At 53.4% G+C, this 23,049-nt stretch overlaps 1 protein-coding gene across 1 annotated transcript in view; it reads left to right on the forward strand.

Moving 5' to 3' along the window:
* IGSF21 (immunoglobin superfamily member 21) overlaps positions 1-22,536 on the forward strand; it is a 45,754-nt gene extending 23,218 nt beyond the window's left edge. Inside the window, exons 2-10 of the mRNA XM_069034825.1 lie at positions 2,077-2,189; positions 9,436-9,557; positions 14,630-14,748; positions 16,291-16,406; positions 16,618-17,065; positions 19,700-19,785; positions 21,145-21,337; positions 21,432-21,470; positions 22,443-22,536. Coding sequence (XP_068890926.1) covers positions 2,077-2,189; positions 9,436-9,557; positions 14,630-14,748; positions 16,291-16,406; positions 16,618-17,065; positions 19,700-19,785; positions 21,145-21,337; positions 21,432-21,470; positions 22,443-22,516 — 1,310 coding nt within the window. The 3' untranslated portion in view covers positions 22,517-22,536. The remainder of the gene's footprint in view (positions 1-2,076; positions 2,190-9,435; positions 9,558-14,629; positions 14,749-16,290; positions 16,407-16,617; positions 17,066-19,699; positions 19,786-21,144; positions 21,338-21,431; positions 21,471-22,442) is intronic.
* The last annotated feature ends 513 nt before the right edge of the window (positions 22,537-23,049 follow it).

A 23,049-nucleotide genomic window follows, 5' to 3' on the forward strand; every position in this document is an offset into this window, starting at 1 on the left:
TGGGAAGAGGGATGGAAAACATCTGGGAATGCTGCTCTGGGAACTCCTGGATCCCATGGACAGGAGGGAAAATCCAGACTTTGCTGGGGATGGGGATGGGGATGGGGATGGGGATGGGGATGGGGATGGGGATGGGGATGGGGATGGGAATGGGAATGGGAATGGGAATGGGAATGGGAATGGGAATGGGGATGGGATGGGGATGGGAATGGGGATGGGGAAGGGGATGGGGATGGGGATGGTTCCTCTTCCCATGGAAGTGCACAGGTCTGGAAGGGAATAACGTGGGAAGAGGGATGCAAAACATCTGGGAATGCTGCTCTGGGAACTCCAGGATCTCCACACCCCACAGGCACCAGGGAAAATCCAATCTCCACTCCGGCTTTGCCGGTTCCTCCCCAGCTCCCGTTAATCTCCCGTTGATCCGGGGGCAGGCGGGAGCTGGGATCCCACCCGGAGGCTCCCGCTCCGTGGAAAGGCGAGAGCTTTTCCGCCCTCATCCCGATTTCCTTGCGGCGGCTCCTGCTGTGCTGCCAAGGATTTGCTCATCCCCCCGCTGCTTTTCCGTGCCTGTTGCTCATCCCGGCGTTCGGAAATGTCAAAAGCCGAGCGAGGGGAATCGGGGCAGCCGGAGAGACCTCGGCTGCCCTTCCTCCATCCATCCTCCTCCTCCTTTTCTTCCTCCTTCCCTATCCCTGCCTTTTCCATCCACAAAGCCCCGAATCCGAGGGCCCCTCGTGCAGCCTTGGCAGTCGCAGGGAATTAATCCCCGCTTTAGGAACAAAAATAAACCCTGGACAGGCTGGAGAGGCTGGAAAGGCACCGGCCGCAGACGGACAGGGAATGTTGGCCAGGATTTTGGTGGCTCCCAGTGAGGAGAACCAGGATTCCGGGATGCAGCATCGAAATTCCGTCATTCCCAGCATCATTCGGGGCTGAAAAGGCATTTAACCCTCAGCCCTACTCCCGAAAAATCCCAAAAAATCCACTTTTCCCCCATATTTCCTTGTGCAGAGCTGCTCCTGCAGCCCCCCCAAAAGCAGCACAAAACGGGATTTTCCGGCTTTATCCCGGTATTCAATATTCCAGGCCATGCTGCCCTGCTGCCGCAGCCGGCACGTGTTCCCGGAGCGTGTTCTCCCGCAGGTCGTGCCTGGGATTTATGGCACAAACACCTCCAAGTTGTTTTACAAGGAATGCTGAGCCTCGGATCACTGCCTGGGAGGCACCAAAAATCCCGGGAATTCACCTTCCCCCCTTTCCCAGGGCACCTTCCACAAAGGAATCTCTGAAATCCAGCCCCGTTTCCAAACCTGCTCCTGTTTTCCCGACTTTTTCTCGGCTGTTTTCCCACCTGGTGCAAGGAGTGGTTAAAAAAACTGGGAATTTAGGGTGGGTGAGGGGTTTTTTTTGGGATGTCCTGGTGTCAAACAGGGAAGGATGCTGAGGCAAGGCTGGGATTTTCCAGGCTCTCAATCCATCATCTCCCAACAGCTGCAGGAAAGGCAGGAAAATAAACTGAGAATGCAACTGCTCCCTGTTCCCCTGCTCCCGATTTCCCAGCAAATTGAGGGGAAAGAGGGAAAAAAGGGATGGATGGAGCTGGCCAGGCTCAGATTTTCCCTCTGGAGCAAGGATGGATCCGGCATCCGGCGGTGGGGAGACGGGGAAGGAGCTGGGAAACCGCCGGGTGGGGGTTGTGCAGCCTCTGGGGAAGCTGTTGGACCCATTCCCATTGGGAATGAGGAATTTGGGAAGTTTTATGGAAGCCCAGGGGAGAGAACCAATGAGGGGCAGACGATGGGAAAACCAGCAAGGATGGGAATTTGCAGTGGGAATGGCGGTTGCTGGGATTTTCCCGAATTCAGGAAGGATTTCCTTCCGTTTGGATTTTTTGGGATGGCTGGGAGAAGCCCAAATCCATCCCAGCGAGGGGTCAGGACTTGGCTGGGCTTTCCCTGGGATACAACAGCGCCGTTAATCCATGAAACCCTTGGAAAACAGCATTTGAACCCCCGCTCCGAACTTCCCTGGAGCTCAGGTCACTTTTCCTGCCTTTTTTTCCCGCTTTTCCAGCCTATCTGACCGTCAGCATCGAGCCCCTGCCTCCGGTGGTGGTGGGAGACGCCGTGACCCTGAAATGCAACTTCAAAACCGACGGGAAAATGCGGGAGATCGTCTGGTACCGGGTGAGCTGCGACGCCTCGGGAATGGGAACGCGGAGCCAGGCCGGCCTCGGGAGCAGGAGGTCAAGGGCGGATGAGGCAGGAAAAGCAGCCGGAGCTCCGGCTGATGGGAATGTCAATTCCAGGGAGGAGGGAGGCAGCGGGGACGGCCTTGGAAACCACGGTGGGGAGGGATGGGGGATGGCTTTGGAAAAGGGAATTTGGAGGCCGGGTTTATTCGGGAATGAGGGGGTTTGGAAGCTGGGTTTATTTGGGAATGAGGGATTTGGAGGCTGGGTTTATTTGGGAAAGGAAGGATTTGGAGGCTGGGTTTATTTGGGAATGAGGGGATTTGGAAGCTGGGTTTATTTGGGAAAGGAAGGATTTGGAGGCCAGTTTTATTTGGGAAAGGAAGGATTTGGAGGATGGTTTTATTTGGGAATGAGGGGATTTGGAAGCTGGGTTTATTTGGGAAAGGAAGGATTTGGAGGCCAGTTTTATTTGGGAAAGGAAGGATTTGGAGGATGGTTTTATTTGGGAAAGGAAGGATTTGAAGGATGGTTTTATTTGGGAATGAGAGAATTTTGAGGCTGGTTTTATCCGGGAAAGTGGAAATTTGGAGGCCGGGTTTATTTGGGAATGAGGGGATTTGGAGGCGGGAGCTGCCCCTGGATCACCACTCCTGAGCCTTGATCCAGCCTCAGGTTCACCAATCCTGAGCTTTCTCCAGGAAAACTGGGGATAAACTGCCAACCACAAATGGTTTTATCCAAGAACACGTGAAGTTTTCCAGGGAAAACTGCTGGAAGAGGCAAAGAAAGGGCGTGGCATCGGATGGAGCAGCTGGGAATGTTTTTCCTTGGATTTCCCATCCTGTTCCTGCTCCCTGAACAAGGAGCAGCCCTTTCTCCATTCCCAGGTTTTTAAATAGGGAAAGGAGCTCTCGGGACGGATACAAATCTGGCTGTTGGAATGTGATGTGTGCACGGAAACATTTCCATGGGATCTGGGATGGATTTTCCTATAATTATTTATGGATGGACATGGATAAATGCTGGACAGGGCATTCAGGCAGGGAACAGAACCCCAAACCCGTCCCAAATCCCAAATTCCAGCTGCGAATTGGCTCCGTTGCCCTCTTTTTTTAGGGAGGAATTTTTTCCGCCGGCTCCACCGTCTCCGCCAGGTTTTTCCTTCCCTTTTCCACTCGGTAATATTGGATTAACCCACTTTCCCGGGAGCTGGGGCTGGATTTGCATAATCCCCCCTGCGAGGAGGGACGCGGGAGCGGCCGATGCTCTGGAGCAAATGATGCTCCGAGAAACCTCGGCGGGAACGGGAAGGGATAAAATATTCCAGCTTTTATTTTTATCCCTGTGAATCCCCCCTTTCTTCCAGGGTTTTTTATTCCTCCTTCCCTCTTGCTCCTTTCCCAGGGAGCTTCCTGGATTTGGGAAGTTGCGTTTTTCATGGAGCATCTCAGGATTTGCCCAATTCCTTCCTGGTTTTAAGGTTTTTTTCCCGTTTTTGCCCCGCCTTGTCTCACTCCTGGACTTTCGCAGCTTCCCGAAGCTCCAGCGGCAGCTCCCGGGTGCTGGAGGTGACGGATGGATCCGGGAGTGCCGGGGCGGATCTGCCGGAGCTGCGGAGTTCTGTTTATTCCGCTTGTAAATCATGGGAATGTGGCTCCGGAGCGCTGGATTGGGGTCACGCGGGGCTCCTCTTTCCCATGGTTTATTGGACAGGGAGCAGAGGGAGCTCCTGGAGTTGGAGGGATCTGAGCTGCTCCAGGCGGGAAGGGGGAGGGAAAAGGGGGAGAGAGGTGGAAAAGTCAATGGCGGCGCTTGGGTGGGGAATGGAGGGGGGAATAAACCCTGGGATGGATCCATAACCCATGGGATGGGTGTATAACATATGGGATGGATCCATAACCCAGGGATGGATCCCTAACCCATGGGGTGGATCCGTAACCCTGGGATGGATCCGTAACCCATGGGATGGGTGTATAACATATGGGATGGATCCATAACCCAGGGATGGATCCATAACCCATGGGGTGGATCTGTAACCCTGGGATGGATCCATAACCCTGGGATGGTTCTGTAACCCTGGGATGGATCCACAATCTATGGGATGGATCCGTAAGCCATGGGATGGATCCGTAACCCTGGGATGGATCTGTAACCCTGGGATGGATCCATAACCCTGGGATGGATCTGTCACCCCTGGGGTGGATCCATAACCCATGGGAAGGATCTGTAACCATGGGATGGATCTGTAAGCCCTGGGATGGATCCATAACCCTGGGATGGATCTGTCACCCCTGGGATGGATCTGTCACCCCTGGGGTGGATCCACAATCTATGGGATGGATCCATAACCCAGGGATGGATCCATAACCCTGGGATGGATCTGTCACCCCTGGGGTGGATCCACAATCAATGGGATGGATCTGTAACCCATGGGATGGATCTGTAACCCTGGGATGGATCTGTAACCCTGGAATGAATCCATAACCTATGGGATGGATCTGTAACCCATGGGATGGATCTGTAACCCATGGGATGGATCCCTAACCCTGGGATGGATCTGTAACCCATGGGATGGATCCCTAACCCTGGGATGGATCCCTAACCCTGGGATGGATCTGTAACCCATGGGATGGATCCCTAACCCTGGGATGGATCCCTAACCCTGGGATGGATCCCTAACCCTGGGTTGGATCCATAACCTATGGGATGGATCCATAACCCTGGGATGGATCCGTAACCCACGGGCTGGGTGTATAACATATGGGATGGATCCGTAACCCCTGGGATGGATCCATAACCCTGGGATACATCCATAACCTATGGGATACATCCATAACCCACAGGATGCATCCATAACCTATGGGATACATCCATAACCTATGGGACGGATCTGTAACCCTGGGATGGGTGTACAAGCTATGGGATGGATTCATATCCCATGGGATGCATCCATAACCCACAGGATACATCCATAACCTATGGGATACATCCATAACCCACAGGATGCATCCATAACCCACAGGATACATCCATAACCTATGGGATACATCCATAACCCACAGGATGCATCCATAACCCACAGGATACATCCATAACCTATGGGATACATCCATAACCCACAGGATGCATCCATAACCCACAGGATGCATCCATAACCTATGGGACAGATCTGTAACCCTGGGATGGGTGTACAAGCTATGGGATGGATTCATATCCCATGGGATGCATCCATAACCCACAGGATACATCCATAACCTATGGGATACGTCCATAACCTATGGAATACATCCATAACCCATGGGATGCATCCATAACCCACAGGATACATCCATAACCTATGGGATACGTCCATAACCTATGGGATACATCCATAACCCACAGGATGCATCCATAACCCAGAGGATGCATCCATAACCTATGGGATACGTCCATAACCTATGGAATACATCCATAACCCACAGGATACATCCATAACCCATGGGATGCATCCATAACCCACAGGACACATCCATAACCCATGGGATGCATTCATAACCCACGGGACGAATCCATAACCCACCGGGTACATCCATAACCCACGTTATGAATCCCTAAGTCCCGCGTGGGTGATCCCATCGGGATCTGTGCACTCCGAGGCCAAGGAGCCTCTTCCCACAGGTGAAACCCCACGGAGAAGCCCCAGAGTGCAGCCAGCACCCACAATTCCAGCAATTCCCCTGGATTCCCCAGGGATGAGGGACAGGGAGAGGTTCCTCCCACTGGGAAACCCCTCCGCCGCTGGAATGCAGCCAATTTTAGCATTCCCGGGATGAGCAAAGGGGATTTTTCCCGGAATAAACAGGAACACATCCCACAGGCAGAGGCGTTAATTAACATCCAACAATCCCAACACCTCCGGAAGGTGTGATGTTCCCGGGAACAGGTGCGAACACGGATCTGCACCTGGAGAGCTCCCGAAAAAGCCTTGGCAGGAGATGGGGGTGGCGGAATCCGTGCGAACGAACTCGGAGTGAGGCCGGGAAGACCTGGAGCTGTTCCTTGGCTCCTGACGCCGGCATCTCCGGGGTTGTGCCATATCCTGAGGTGGCTCCAGGCATTCCCGAGGTGGCTTCAGGTGGGAATGTTACCTCCAAGTGGGAATGTGGCCGGTGACACCGATAAAGTCCCGGCCTGCAGCAGCACCGGTTCCAAGTGGAGCAGCAGAGCCAAGGGAAGGACACCCAAATTCCAAACCCTTCCCATGCCATTCAGTGCTGCTGGGAATGCCCAGAGCCTCCAAAATTTGGGAATTAGCTCAGGAGGAGACACCAGAATGCCGCTTTTTCCCCTCTCGCTCCCAGAAATTCCACATTTTCCGGCCAGCCCCACTCAGTCCGATCCGTGCGGGGATTTCCAACCCCACTTCCCTTCCGGGGACAACTTGAGTTTTATGGATGAGAAGGAATTCCCTAAAAATGGAGCAGAGCTGCTGATGGAGAGCTTTCCGGCCAGCAGCTCCTGGAGGACTGGCTGGTGCCATCCATCTCCAAGAGGAGAATTTATTTGGAATGCTGTGAATTCCTCATGCTCGGGGAGAAAAGGCTGGGAGCATCCACAGAATTTATGGAGCTCTTTATTCCCAAGGCATTGCTCCAGCTCGGGAGAGGCAGCGGAAAACAGGGATGTGCCTCCCAAAATTGCACAACTCTCCCATGAAATGTTGATTTGCTCATTCCCAAGGTTTTTGGGATGCTGGAAAAGGGCAGTGGGTGATCCCTTTGGGATGTGGGGCTCGTTTTGGGACCAAACCAGCAAGGATCGGGCAAAGGAATCAGCTCCTCTGGATTTTGGGAAGGGGAATGTGGCGTTGGGGGCTCGGAGCAAGGTGGGATTGGTGGTCTGGGAGGCTCGGGATGGGAGCTGGATTTCAGCTGGATGTGGATTCTCCAGGGAATGGGCAGGAAAAAGCCTAAATCCGGGGTTTTCCAGGATAACGACTTTTTCACGGTGGCTGTGATTTTCCAGGGAATGGGCAGGAAAAAGCCTAAATCCAGGGTTTTCCAGGATAACAACTTTTTCCTGGTGGCTGTGATTTTCCAGGGAATGGTCAAGGGAGGCAGGAAAAACCAAACTCTGGAGTTTTCCAGGACAATGAGTTTTTCCCGGTGGCTCTGACGTGGACACCGCAGACGGCCCCAACACCAGGAGCGCTGCAGCTGCTCCAGGGAATTTTCCCTCTTTCCAGAGCAATTTTCCGTTTGCTTGGAGAAAGGGCATCCATCGATCCAGCCCCGGGACACGGAGCCTGGACCAGATCCCAATTCCGGCCCTTTCCAACCCCTCCCAAATCGCTCCCTTCATCCCGCATCCATCACTTCCAGATGGTTTTGGATCCTTTGGGCATCCCGGAGGGAGGCTCTGGGATTTTAATGGATTTCGGGAATCGTGAATGTTCGGGTCAGCATGGAGGGGAGGGCGGGAGCTGCCTCTGGAACAGCCAGGTTTTGTCGGGAATGGGATTTTTCCTGGGGTTTCTGAATAATGCGGGAAGCAGCCTCGGGCCTGGAATGTGTTCCTGCATCCCTTTTCCCCTTTTTCTGACATTCCTGGATGTGGAGACATCCGTTGGGACCGGAACCGTGGGATGCTGCCCGATTCTCCTCCTTTTTTGGTTCCCAGCAGGCAAAAGTTGGGCTGCAAATTCCTATGGAGCTCCTCTTCCCCAAAAAAAACGCCCCCGGGGCATGGATAAAAGGCTGGAATTAGGGCTGATCCCAGGAGAGAGACAGTTCCTGAGGGGCCTTTTCCTGGGAGCCTTCAACTCCCTGTGATTCCCTCAGGGATGCGGCTCTTCCCCGGGCTCTGAATCCTAAGGGAATGTCAGGGGTCCCAATTCCAGAGGGTGATTCCAGAGGTGTTTTCCCACTCCTATGCTTGGATGGAGGAGGATTTGGGCCCACATCTGTCCAGATGTGCTGGGGAAATCCCATGGCTGCAAATTCCCAATCCATGGGCACCAACTCCACCATTCCCAGTGCTTCCCACCCTAAAGGAATCCCTAAAATCCCTTTGGATACACAAAGAGCTTCTCCATCCCCGAGCGGCTCCCAGGTTTCTCCTCAAACCCAAAGAAAAGTCAGGAAAAATCCTCAGAAAATTCCCTGGAAAATTCCCCTGGTTCCTGGGGCCGGAGATTTACAACTCCCATCATTTTTCCCACTTTTCTTTATCCCACATCGGTGCCCGGGTGGAATTTGTTTCCCATAAAAGCCTCAGCCTGGGATAATAAATGGGAAGAGGTTTTTTAGTGATGGATTTTTTCCCTCCTTTTCGGCCGCTTTTTGCCATGAAAAAAAGTGGGAAAATAGGAAATCGGGAATAACGGCGGAATTTTGCCCGAGTGTTGGGTGAGGAAATGGGGTTTTGGCCTCAGGAAATGTTGGATTTGGGGATTAAATCCCAAAATCTGCTGCTGCTCCTGGTTTATTTTCAAAAATGGGAATTTTAACTCTGCTGGATCTGAGCTGGTTTAGCCCCAAAATTCCCATTTTCCTCCTTATTTTTCCACTAAAACTCCTCCTCAAAAGCAGGGAAGATAAATCCAGAGGTGTTGGGGGAACAAAAGTCCTGAAAGGAGACGTTTCCCATTTAAAAATGACAATTCCTGGCTGGAAAACGAAGCCGGCGATGGAATAATGGCGTCGAAAACGTGGATTTTGATTTTCATCTCAGCAGGGGCATCATAAATCCATAAATCCCAGCCTTAAAGGTCCTGGGATTCTATGGAAAAATGTGAAAATCGTGATTTAATAGAAATAGAAATAAAATAGAAATAGAAATAGAAATATAGAAACAGAAATAGAAATAGAAATAGAAATAGAAATAGAAATAGAAATAGAAATAGAAATAGAAATAGAAGTAACAAGTAAAAATCAAAATTTAAAATATATATATAATTCTAATTTAAATATTTAAATGTGCTGCATCAAAATATTAAGTTAATTGTATTTACAATGTTCACTATAAATATATTAAAATTCAAATCTCTTCAAATCCAAATAAATACGAACATATAAAAACGATGTTAAAGTGCAAATAAATAAATTCATTTTATTATTAACACTAATACCTCAATCAATGTATTCAAATCGAAACAAATTTATTCAAATTCTCCCAATAAAACCCCTTCGAAATATTCATCAACGGGCCCAAAATTGCCCAAATTCCCAAACTCGGGACACTGGGATTGTTTCCTGCAGGTCACTGACGGCGGCACCATCAAGCAGAAGATCTTCACCTTCGATGCCATGTTTTCCACCAACTTTTCCCAGATGGAAAACTACCGGAAGCGGGAAGACCTGGTTTACCAATCCACCGTGCGGTGAGTCCCTGTTTCCCGTTTAATGCCAATTTTTTTGGAATTTCTTCCCTCTTTTTGGTGCTGTTGAAGAGATTCCGGCAAAACCCACCCCCCCCATCCAAGGGGTGTTCCCGTTTTCCTGCTGATCCGCAGGGAAAAAGCAGAAAAATGGGGATTTCTAGAGGTGGGAATTGGGCGGAGAAATCCAAAGCTTGGGAAAATCAGGAAAAACAGATCCATATTTATTTCTGAAACAGGCACGGGAGCTTCTCCTTGCTTTTATTCCAAGTGGGAATTACTTCCAGAAATTCCAGGTTTATTCCTGATCCCACACCTGCTCCATTCCTGCTGCTCTAAAACCAACAGTGGAGCTTGGAAAAAAGGTCAGGAGAAGCTTAATCCAAGGGGAAAAAACTGGGATGAAATATTCCTTCCTCACGGCTTCTTCCCAGCCTCGTTTCCTTGGGAAATGAGAATTTTCTAATTGGATTTTCCCAGCTCGTTTTTCCTGGTGGGAGGTAAGGAAAATTCCAGATGTGGTGGGGGAAAACTGGGATTTTCTCCAGCTGTGGGAAGTTTTCCACCCGGAAATATCCAGGAATGGCTTGGAAAGGGCTGGGCCTGGCTCATCCCATGGGATGAGCGGGTGGGAAGTGGGAAATTCTTCCTAATCCTTTGGAATTGGAAAATTTTTAGGGGATTTTTCTGTTTGGGGAAGGTTTTGGCGGCTCCAGGCAGGAATTTCCCATTCCCTGACTCCAGGGCTGCTTTCTGGCTTCCCCTTGGATTTGACCATCACTCACCTCCAGCCAGGAACACCAGGAAAATCAGGGAATTAAACCGGATTAAAACATTCCCTGTGCCTACGGTGGGAATTCACAGGATGAGGAATCCAACATTCCCTGTGCACGGAGAGAGGGATTGGGAGCACCCCTAGAGCAGGGAATAAGGAATCCAACATTCCCTGTGCACGGAGAGAGGGATTGGGAACATCCCTGGAATGGGGAACAAGGAATCCAACATTCCCTGTGCACAGAGAGAGGAATTGGGAACATCCCTGGAATGGGGGACAAGGAATCCAACATTCCCTGTGCAAGGAGAGAGGGATTGGGAACATCCCTAGAGCAGGGAATAAGGAATGCAACATTCCCTGTGCATGGAGAGAGGAATTGGGAACATCCCTGGAATGGGGGACAAGGAATCCAACATTCCCTGTGCATGGAGAGAGGGATTGGGAACATCCCTGGAGCAGGAACAAGGAATCCAACATTTCCTGTGCACAGAGAGAGGAATTGGGAACATCCCTGGAATGGGGGATAAGGAATCCAACATTCCCTGTGCACAGAGAGAGGAATTGGGAACATCCCTGGAATGGGGGACAAGGAATCCAACATTCCCTGTGCACAGAGAGAGGAATTGGGAACATCCCTGGAATGGGGGACAAGGAATCCAACATTCCCTGTGCACAGAGAGAGGGATTGGGAACATCCCTGGAATGGGGGATAAGGAATCCAACATTCCCTGTGCACAGAACAAAGGATCAGGAGCATCCCTGGAGCAGGGATAAGGATTCCAACATTCCTTGGTCATGGAATATTTCCCTGACGCGATGACGAAAAGCCGCGGATTTTTTGGGCTCCGTTTCCCTCCCTTTCCCCGCACGTTGTAGAACCAATGGAATTTGGGAGCAGAAAATTCCCTCGCCCAAGCACCGGGCACTTGAAAGCCTCAGGAACAGCCGGGAAATCGGGAGATGTCGGTGGGAAAAGGCTTCTCACGCCATCACCTTTTTTTCCAAGGAAAACAGGAACCGGCCTGGGGACAAGGAGACCATTCCCAGGCAGAGCCGGTTTTCCCAATCCTTGCCTTTTTTTGGGAAGGTCCTGCCTGATTTGGGCTCTCCGGAAGAGCTGGAGCAAGCCCGGGAAGGGTTTGGAGATGGATGGGGCACTTCCCAACCCAAATTTTTCTTCCTGCTCATTCTCCCTTTGTTTTTCCATCTATTTATTCTTTTCTTTGGGAATCTTTGCCATGGCTCGGGCACAGCCGGAGCCATCCCAAGGAGCGTTATCCCAGGAGGAGCCGTCCTTATCAGCGTTATCCCGATCCTTATCAGCATTACCCCGGCCTTATCTGCATTATCCCGGTCCTTATCAGCGTTATCCTGAGTGGAGCCGGCCTTATCAGTGTTATCCTGGTCCTTATCAGCTTTATCCCGGGAGAAGCTGGATTCTCAACGTTTTCCCGGTTCCTTATCAGCGTTTTCCCCGTTCCTTATCAGCGTTTTCCCGGTCCTTATCAGCGTTATCCCGAGTGGAACTCTCCCAGGGATCGTTATCCCGGGAGGAGCCGCCCTTATCAGCATTTTCCCGCTCCTTATCAGCATTTTCCCAGTCCTTATCAGCGTTTTCCGGTTCCTTTCCATCCCGGTTTAGGGCCGTGAAGAGCAAAACCGGGAGAGATCCAATCCCTCCAATCCCGTTTTATTTTCCCCCTTCCCTTGATTCAAATCCCACCCTCGTCCTGCAGTGTCGCTTTCTGAATTCCCAAATCCCTTTTTTCCCACGTTCCCAACTTTGTGGGGCAGGTTATTCCCGGTCTCCCATCCTCGGGAATACCAAACCGATTTGCAAATCCAAAGGGATCCTTCCGAAAGGGCCGGAGAGGGATCAGAGCTGCTCCGAATCGGGAGATTCCCGATCCATGCGTGGATAATCGGAGGCTGGAACAGATGGTGGAGGCGCGGTTGGAAGCGTTGTATCCATGGAAAGGAGGGAATGCTCACTTCCAGGGAGGCTCCTTGGAGCGGGAAAGCAGCCAGGGGCTGGGAGAAGGGAAAAGCAGAGCCGGAATCACCCCAGAAGGGAAATTTCCCCAGAGCGGGATCTTTAAACTGCTCCATGAGGGAATTTCTCCCGTCCTCATGGGATGGATGAGGTGGGATGAGGCTGCCGGAGAGGAGGGATGGATCCCTTGACTGGAAAATGGGAATGCTGCCGGGTGGAAGGTGGAATTCTGCTGGAAAGGCAGGATGAGGCTTCCGGATGGTGGGGTGGGATACCGGTCCCAACTGGAAAAGTGGGATGCTTCCAGCTGGACAGGTGGGATAATGCTCCCGACCGGAAAGGCCGGATGTTTCCAGTTGGTGGGGTGGGATAACGGTCCCGACTGGAAAGGCGGGATGCTTCCAGCTGGAGAGGTGGGATGGGATGGGATGATGCTGCCTGGAAATGTGGGATGCTTCCAGCTGGAGAGGTGGGATGGGATGATGCTGCCTGGAAATGTGGGATGCTCCCAGCTGGAAAGGTGGGATGGGATGATGCTGCCTGGAAAGGCGGGATGCTCCCAGCTGGAGAGGTGGGATGGGATGATGCTGCCTGGAAATGTGGGATGCTTCCAGCTGGAGAGGTGGGATGGGATGATGCTGCCTGGAAATGTGGGATGCACCCAGCTGGAGGGGTGGGATGGGATGATGCTGCCTGGAAAGGCGGGATGCTCCCAGCTGGAGAGGTGGGATGATGTTTCCAGCCAGGGAGGTGGGAAGTCACAGACCGGAAAGGCGGGATGGGAGCAGCTGGAGAGGTGGGATGGGATGATGCTGCCTGGAAATGTGGGATGCTCCCATCTGGAGAGGTGGGATGGGAGGATTCTGCCCGGAAAGGCAGGATGATCCCAGCTGGAAAAGCAGGATGGTGCTGCCAGCCGGGGAGGTGGGATGGCGCCAATGGCGTGGTGGGATGGGATGGTGCCAGCTGGAGAAGCGGGATGGTGCTGCTGACTGGAAAAAATGGGATGCTGCTGGCCAGAAAGGTGGGATTCTCTTGTCCAAAAAAGTGGGATTCTGGCGACCAGAAAAATGGGATTCTGGAGATCAGAGTTGTGGGATGCTGAGGATCAGAAAGGTGGGATTCTGAGGACCAGTAAAGTGGGATGCTGAGGACCAAAAACGTGGGATTCTGGGGACCAAAAAAGTAGGATACTGAGGATCAGAAATGTGGGATTCTGGGGACCGGAAAAGTGGGATATTGAGGATCAAAAAGGTGGGATGCTGAGGACCAGTAAAGTGGGATGCTGCTGACCAACAGGGTGGGATTGTCTGGTCCAAAAAAGTGGGATACTGAGGATCAGAAAGGTGGGTTTTTGAGGACAGAAAAGTGGGATTCTGGGGACCCGAAAAATGGGATTCTGGAGATCAGAGTTGTGGGATGCTGAGGATCAGAAAGGTGGGATTCCAGGGATCAGAAAGGTGGGATGTTGAGGATCAGAAAGGTGGGATTCTGAGGACCAACAAGGTGGGATTCTCTGGACCAAAAACGTGGGATTCTGGGGACCAAAAAAGCAGGATACTGAGGATGAGAAAAGTGGGATTCCGGGGATCAGAAAGATGGGATGTTGAGGAGCAAAAAATGGGATGCTGAGGACCAACACGGTGGGATTGTCTGGTCCAAAAAAGTGGGATACTGAGGATCAGAAAAATGGGATTCCGAGGATCAGAAATGTGGGGTGTTAAGGATCGGAAAAGTGGGATTCTGGGGGCCGGAAAAGTGGGATTTTAGGGACTGGAAAGGTGGGATGCTGCTGACCAGGGAGCCGGGATGCTGCCCATGAGCGAAGTGACCTCTGTGCAGCCTCCCGAGCATTCCCAGCTCCAGCAGCTCCGATTCTTTGGCACAACTCCTCTCCCGTTTTCCCCATGTCTATCCAAAGCCTCCGGATAAAAGGAGGATTGACGAGCGCTCCGGGGTCACTTGGAATTTGGGATTTGCTGTTTTCCCTCCCCTTCCACGTTGCTGTGCTGGGGTGGCCTGGCAGGTCCGGTGCCGAGGTTTTCCGTCAGCGCTCCGTGGTCACGGATTTGTGCCTTTCCCTCCCATCCACTTCTCTTCCAATAATGCAATTCCTTCCCCTCGGAGGAGCTGTCAGTGCCGGTGAATTCCGGCTGCTAAAGCATTCCCGACCTCCTCCTGCTGCCTTTGGAGTTATTAGGAGTTTATTGATCCCTGTGCAACGCTGCGGTATCCGGGTGCTGACCGCTGAATCCCACGGGAAAACGGGATGGGGATGGAGTGGTGAGTGCTGTCCCTCCTCCACAGCCTTCCCGAGGTCCGGATTTCGGACAACGGTCCCTACGAGTGCCACGTGGGGATCTACGACCGAGCCACGCGGGAGAAGGTGGTGCTGGCCTCCGGGAATGTGTTCCTGAACGTGATGGGTGAGCGTCGGGATCGGGATCACGGGGAAAATCACTGCGGGGTCTCCGGGTGTGGGGACAGCAGGGATTGGGATCGTTCTGCCATCCTCAGGGATGGGGTGGGGGTGGGGATGGGGATGGGAATGGGGATGGGGATGGGATGGGAATGAGGATGGGGATGGGAATGGGAATGGGGATGGGGATGGGGATGGGGACGGGAAAGGGGGAATGGGATGGGGATGGGGATGGGGATGGGGATGGGGATGGGGATGGGGATGGGAATGGGAATGGGAATGGGAATGGGGATGGGAATAGGAACGGGAATGGGGATGGGGATGGGGATGGGGATGGGGATGGGAATGGGAATGGGAAAGGGGGAAGGGGATGGGGATGAGGATGGGGATGGGGATGGGAATGGGGATGGGAATGGGAATGGGAATGGGGAAGGGGATGGGGATGGGGATGGGAATGGGGAAGGGGATGGGGATGGGAATGGGGATGGGAATGGGGATAGGGTGGGGATGGGGACAGGGAAGGGGATAGGAATGGGAATGGAGATGGGGATGGGGTGGAGAAGGGGTGGAGAAGGGGGATGTTGAAGGGGATAGGATGGGAATGGGAATGGGAATGGGAATGGGAATGGGGGTGGGAATAGGGATAGGAATAGGGATGGGAATGGGAATGGGGGTGGGAATAGGGATGGGAATAGGGATGGGAATGGGATGGGGAAGGGGGATGGGAATGGGGATGGGAATGGGGAAGGGAATGGGGATGGGAATGGGGAAGGGAATGGGGATGGGGATGGGGAAGGGGATGGGGATGGGATGGGAATGGGGATGGGGATGGGAATGGGAATGGGAATGGGGACAGGGAAGGGGATGGGGATGAGGATGGGGATGGGGATGGGAATGGGGACAAAGACGGGGACGGGCATGAGGGTGAGGATGGTGTGGGGAGAGGGATGAGGATGCCCATGGGGATGGGAGCGGATATGAAGATGGGAATGGGACAAGGATAGGGATAGGGATAGGGATAGGGATAGGGATAGGGATAGGGATAGGGATAGGGATAGGGATAGGGATAGGAAGGAGAATGGGGAATGGGATGAACATGAGGTGTAGGACGGCCATGGGAGTGGGTGCTGGGATTGGAATGGGAATGGAAATGGGGACAGAAATGGGAATGGAAAAGGGGATGGAGATGAAAATGAGGACGAGGATGGGGAGAGGGAGGAGGATGCCCATGGGGATGAGGATGGGGATGAAGTTGGGGATGGGACAAGGATGGAGATGGGACAAGGATGGGGGTGAGGACAGGACAAGGAGAGGAACAGGGATTAGGATGGGGAATGGATTGAAAATGGGGATGGGAATGGCAGCAAAGATGGGCACGGGAATGGGGACAAGGATGAGAATGGGGATGAGGGAGAGGATCGGGAGGTTGGTGAGGATGAGGATGAGGATGAGGATGAGGATGAGGATGAGGATGAGGATGAGGATGAGGATGAGGATGGGACAGGGGTGTTGAGGACTCCATGCTGACCTCCTGCCTCTGCCCCGGCAGCTCCCCCGACGTCCATCTCGGTGCTGGCTGCCGACACCCCGGCACCCTTCAGCCGCTACCAGGCGCAGAACTTCACCCTGGTGTGCGTGGTGTCCGGCGGGAAGCCCGCGCCGCTGGTGAGCTCCGGGCGGGATCATCCCTCCCACGGACGCGTGGAATAACCAAACACCCCTCCTCCATAAAATCCACCAGATCCATGTGCTGTTCCACCAGGCAAAGCCCGCTCGCCAAATCCCATCTTTCCACGGAGACTGCGGGAAGGAGTTCCATCCATAGGGCCGCCGGCGACGTCCCCGCCGCGCTCACTGTCCCTTTTATCCCCTCCAGGTGTACTTCAAGCGGGATGGGGAGCCCATTGAGGCCACCCCGCTACCGGAGCCGCCGGTCGGCGCCGGGAGCTGGGGCCCCCGCAACCTCCTGCACCGCGACCTGGACGACACCAAGGTGCCGAAATCCCTGGCAGCCGACGGCGAGCTGGGAATGGGAAACCCCTTCCCCACGGCGGATCCGCCGCGGGGGCTGGCGGCCGAGCGGGATTCCGTGACGGAAAGCATTCCCGAGACGGTGGTGAGCCGGGAATTCCCGCGCTGGGTGCACATGGCCGAGCCCATCTATTACTTCCGGCACACGCACGCGCCCGTCAGCGACGGCACCGTCGAGGCCAGGGCCACCCTCACGTGGACCCTGAACCCCCAGATCGACAACGAGGCCCTGTTCAGCTGCGAGGTCAAGCACCCGGCGCTCTCCATGCCCATGCAGTCCGAGGTCACGCTCGGTAAGCCGATGGATTTGGGCCTTTTCCCGGGTTTTCGGCACGTTTGTCATTTTTTGGGAATATTTTTCCATTTTTTTCTTAGCTTTCTCCTTTTCATTTTTTTAGTTTTTGTCTCCATTTTTTGGCTTTTTTTCCCCTTTTTTTGGGTATTTTCGCATTTTTTGGCCTTTTTTCCCCGTTTTTTTGCCTTTTTTCCCCCCATTTGTTTGCTTGGTTTTTCATTTGTTTTCCTTTTTTCCTTTTCATTTTTTGGCTTTTCTTGCCATTTTTTGGCCTGCTTTCCCTTTTTTTTGCTTTTTCCTTATTTTTTTTGCTTCTTTGAGAATTTGTTTTCCTTTTTTCCTTTCATTTTTTGGCTTTTCTTCCCATTTTTTGCCCATTTTTTCCATTTTTTTTCCCCTTTTTCCAATATTTTGCCCTTTTTTCCCATTTTTTGCCCTTTTTCCCATTTTTTGGCTTTCCCCCCATTTTTTGGCCTTTTTCCCCCCCCCCCCCCCATTTTTCCTGGCCTTTTCCCCAGTTTTTTTTTCTTTTAATTCCACTTTTTTTTTACTTTCCTAGCACTCACTTTTCTCTCCTTTTGTCCTTTTCCTTTTCTTTTGGGGGTTCTCAGTCACGTGGGAATCGCGTGGGGCTGCAGCGGGATAGAGGTGGTGATGCCAAGGCTCCACAAAAGTTGGGATGAGAGGAGGGAATTTCGGGCATCCATCAGGCAGGAGAAGGGATTTTCCCAGTGTTCCCCCCCCCCCCCCCCCCCCAACCACAGGTGATGTTTAGGGTGGGGTTTGTGGGATAAAAAGGATTTTTGGGGAATCTGTGTCGGGATGAGCAGGAAGGGGGTGCTGGCACTGAGGAGTGTCACCTCCACCCGTCGCAGTCCCAGGAGATCCAAGGACATCCCATGACCCTTGTTGGCCATCACGAAGCTCATCCCAGTGGGAATTGCCGGGCAGGGAATTCCCAGGTTGGCTCCTGCCTGTGGGGCTTGCGAGGCCCCAGCTGTGAGAGGGGGATGGGATTGAAGGCAGGGAATTCGGCTCCCCACATTCCCAGGCCCCTGGAAGAGCGGAAGCTCCTCAGGTGACCATGGGATCCAGGGAATCGGGTCCTTCTCCACCTGGGGCTCCCCTACCCTCTCCTGGCTCCCATTGGAAGAGGCAGAGCTCTCCACGGGGGTTTTCCAGCCTCAGGACACTCCTCTGGAAAGGCTCTCCCAGCCTCGAGCCAGGCGGAGCAGCCTGAGCTTTGCTCCTGGCCAAGTGGAGCACTTGGCTCCTCATCATCTCCTGGAGAGCTTCTCCTCCTTGGCTTCCCGATGTCTCCTCATTAAATCTCTTCCCCAGCATCCAAAACCTACGGAAATCCTGCATTTTCCCACCTTCTGGAGCTCGGCAGGTTTAGATCTGAGGCCGAGACCTCGTGGCTTTGCTGCTCTTGCCCAGGAGGTCCAAGACCTGGATTGGCAAAGCTCAGTCCATATTGTCCCCTGTCCCCAAATCCAGGGCTCTCCTTGTCCCTGGAGGTGTCCCTGCAGCTCCACTCCCGTTTTTTGGGCACCATCCCAGCAGATCCTCGTTGACCGCTCCCCTATATCCATAGTATAAACACGCACACTATAAATAAATATAAAATATATATTCCCAATGAAAGATAAGATATTCCCAAGAAAAGTTGCATTAAACCCAACACCAGCCCCTTCCCTCGCTCCCCAAAGCTGCCTTTTGGTCTCGTGGTGGGATCATCTTCAGCCCATCCCACCCAGTCCTGCTCCAGAGGGCCAGGTCCCACATGGATAGAGCAGTGGGGTGTCCAGGAAGAGCATCCCGGGCAGGGATGGCCATTCCAAGGGCAAGTGTCCACCACTACAGCTCTCCGGTGGCTCTTTGTCTCTCTGTGTCGTGCCGGGTTCGTGTCCGGGTTCCTTTTGTCCCATCCATGGCAAAGCCTGGATGGACAATGGGTGACAAACCCAAAGCACAACCTCCCTCCTGCCCATTTCGCCTTCTCCTCCCATGAAAGTCCAGGCAGCTCCGGGGATGTCCCATCCCACTCCAGGCCCAGCAGGGACATCCACAGAGCCCCAGGTGGAAGCAGGAGCAGACCCTGCGTGGTGTCCGTCCATCAGTGCAGATGAGCATCCCGAGTCTGGCATGGGAAAAAGGATTCCCTGGTTTTTCCCCACTGTGCTCGGGATTTGTGCCAGCCAGGCTTTGGGGTTGTCTCCAGTGCGAATGGCACCTGGGTGGGACTCACCAAGGTCACGTTTTTTGGGAATGTGTCTCTGATGTGTCCATCTCCATGGCTTCAAACCAGCCTGATCCTTCTTGGCCATTTTTTTCCAGCAGAGAAGGGCTTGGTAGGGAAATAACTCCTTCCCATCAATCCATCCCATCCTAGCCATCCATCAGCCTCACACTTCTCCCGTTCTCCCGCCCCGGGGGGTCCTTCCCTCCCTGTCCATCCGTCATTCCGGTGTCACTCAGCCTGCCCATCCATCACCAAGCCGTCACCCCCCCGGGCTGCCACCCCTCACCGGGATCATCCATCAAAGCCTCGTTAACCCCGCCAAGGGCACTCCCGGCACCGGGAATGTCGAGTGGCGCTGACGGCTCTTCCCGTCCCCTTCCCGTGCAGTTGCTCCCAAGGGCCCGAAGATCACGATGACCCCGACGAGGGCCCACGTGGGGGATACGGTGCGGATCCTGGTGCAGGGCTTCCAGGTCAGCATTCCCACGGCTGCAGGGGCCAATGGACAGCCGCCATCCGAGGTTTTATGGGCTTGGCTTGGTGGCCTTGGTGGCGTCACCGTCCCTTTGTTGGGATGGGTTGGCCGAAGTTGTGGCGGTTCCATCCTGGAAGTGTCCAAGGACAGGTTGGGTGGGGCTTGGAGTAACCTGGGATAGTGGAAGGTGTCCCTGCCTGTCACAGGGGGTGGGATGGGATGAGCTTAAAAGGTCCCTTCTAACCCAAGCCCAGGCTCAGACCCAAATGTGGACTCAAACCCAAACTCAAACCCAAACCTAAACTCAAACTCAAACCCAAACTCAAACCCAAACCTAAACTCAAACTCAAACCCAAACCCAACCCCAAAATCATACCCAAACCTAAACCCAAACCCAAAACCAAACTCAAACCCAAACTCAAACCCAAGCCCAAAATCAAACCCAAACCCAAATGCAGACTCAAACCCAAACTGAATCCCAAGCCCAAACCCAAACTCAGACTCAAACCTAAACCCAAACCCAAACTCAAACCCAAACCCAAAATCAAACCCAAACTCAAACCCAAACCCAAACTCAAACCAAAACCCAAAACCAAATGCAGACTCAAATCCAAACTGAATCCCAAACACAAACCCAAACTCAGACTCAAACCCAAACCCAGACCCAAACTCAACCCCAAACCCAGATGCAGACTCAAACACAAACTGAACCCCAAGCCCAAACCCAAACTCAAACTCAGACTCAGACCTAAACCCAAACTCAAACCCAGACCCAAACTCAGATGCAGCCTCAAACACAAACTGAATCCCAAACCCAAACCCAGACCCAAACTCAACCCCAAACCCAGATGCAGACTCAAACACAAACTGAATCCCAAGCCCAAACCCAAACTCACTCAGACTCAAACCTAAACCCAAACTCAAACTCAAACCCAAACTCAAACCCAAACTCAAACCCAAACCCAAAATCAAACCCAAACTCAAACCCAAACCCAAACCCAAACTCAAACCAAAACCCAAACCCAATGCAGACTCAAACACAGAATCCCAAACCCAGACCCAAACTGAAACCCAAACCCAGACCCAAACTCAAACCCAAACTCAACCCCAAATTCAGATGCAGCCTCAAACACAAACTGAATCCCAAACCCAAACCCAGACCCAAACTCAAACCCAAACCCAGACCCAAACTCAAACACAAACTGAGATGCAGACTCAAACACAAACTGAATCCCAAACCTAAACCCAAACCCAGTCCCAAATTCAACCCCAACCCCATCCCCAAGCCGGATTTGATGATTTAATCTCCAGCTTGGCTCCCTCCCCACTCCCCCTCGGCCCGTCCCTCTCCCCGCAGAACGAGGTGTTCCCGGAGCCGCTGTTCACGTGGACGCGGGTGGGCAGCCGGCTCCTGGACGGCAGCGCGGAGCACGACGGGAAGGAGCTGGTGCTGGAGCGGGTCCCGGCCGAGCTCAACGGCTCCATGTACCGCTGCACCGCCCAGAACCCGCTGGGCTCCACCGACACCCACACGCGCCTCATCGTCTTCGGTAGGGTGACGCCGCGGCCCCACCGCCCCCTCCACGGGTCCCCACTCGGCTTCTCCCCCCTAAAATTGTCTCTCTGCTCTTTGTTTCCCCATAGAAAACCCGAATATTCCCAGAGGACCAGAAGACTCCAACGGTGAGTGGTGCTGGTGGCACCGGGATTTCCATGGGAATGCTGGGGGACGGAAGGGCTGGGCACGGAGGGTCCGGCCTTGCCTTGGTCCAGAACCTGGGCCACCTCTTCTTGCTTTGTCCCAAGCCCTTTCCCATCCCTCCTTGCCTCATTCCAAGCCCTTTCCCATCCCTCCTCATCTCACTCCAAGCCGTCATCCATCCCTCCTTGCCTTGTCCCAAACCCTTTCCCATCTCTCCTCGCCTCATCCCAAGCCTTTTCGATCCCTCCTTGCCTCATTCCAAGCCCTTTCCCATCTCTCCTCGCCTCATCCCAAGCCTTCTCGATCCCTCCTTGCCTCATTCCAAGCCCTTTCCCATCCCTCCTTGCCTCACTCCAAGCCATTTCCCATCCTTCCTTGCCTCATTCCAAGCCCTTTCCCGTCTCTCCTCATCTCACTCCAAGCCGTCATCCATCTCTCCTTGCCTCACCCCAAACCCTTTCCCATCCCTCCTTGCCTCATTCCAAGCCCTTTCCCATCCCTCCTTGCCTTATTCCAAGCCCTTTCCCATCTCTCCTCGCCTCATCCCAAGCCATTTCCCCTCCCTCCTTGCTTCATTCCAGGCCTTTTCCCATCTCTCCTCACCTCATTCCAAGCCCTTTTCCACCTCTCCTCACCTCACCCCAAGCCCATGCCCACTCCTCCTTGCCCACTTCCAAATCCTTTCCCATCTCTCCTCGCCTCATTCCAAGTCCTTTCCCATCTCCTTGCCTCATTCCATACCCTCTCCTGTGTCCTCAGGGATATTCTCACACCAAAGTGACCCCAAAGGTGCTCCCACCCCATCCCTCACCCCCACCCGACCCCACCCAACCCCCAGACCCAGTTTAGGTGGGGGGATCCCCCTCCAAAACTTTGGTGCCCCCATCCTGCTCCAAACCCGGCGTCAGGAAGTGGATCCATGAACTCCCGATCCCTTTTTCCCTCCCCTCCAGGTTCACTTCCCGGCCACTGCGGCTTCAGATTCGTTTTGGCGCTCACCCTGACAGTGATCCTGGAGCTCACGTGAAGCTTCGCCACCTCCTCCTCCTCCATCCGGCTCCTCCCGGCATTCCCAGCTCCGGCCATCGGCTCTCCCGCTCTTTTTTTTTCTATACTCTCGACAGTCTCGGTCTCTTTCCGTGTCTTGGCTTCTTCAGACAATTCAATTAAAGGGAAAAAGGAAAACCTCTTCTGGGAGAAGGTTGTAACTCATGTTTTACCTGTGCTGGGATTCCCAGCTCCATCTCGGGGTTCCCAGACCTGTCTCAGGATTCCCAGCTCCGTCTCGGGGTTCCCAGCTCCGTCTCGGGGTTCTCAGCACTGTCTTGGGATTCCCAGCTCCGTCTCAGGGTTCCCAGACCTGTCTCAGGGTTCCCAGACCTGTCTCAGGGTTCCCAGATCTGTCTTGGGGTTCCCAGCTCCATCTCGGGGGTCCCGGCACCATCTCGAGGTTCCCAGCTCCATCTCGGGGTTCCCAGCAGCGTCTTGGGAATCCCAGTTCCATCTCAGGGTTCCCAGATCTGCCTTGGGATTCCCAGCTCCGTCTCAGAGTTCCCAGAT

This window comes from Aphelocoma coerulescens, chromosome 21, assembly GCF_041296385.1.
Source record: "Aphelocoma coerulescens isolate FSJ_1873_10779 chromosome 21, UR_Acoe_1.0, whole genome shotgun sequence".
Lineage (NCBI taxonomy): Eukaryota > Metazoa > Chordata > Aves > Passeriformes > Corvidae > Aphelocoma > Aphelocoma coerulescens.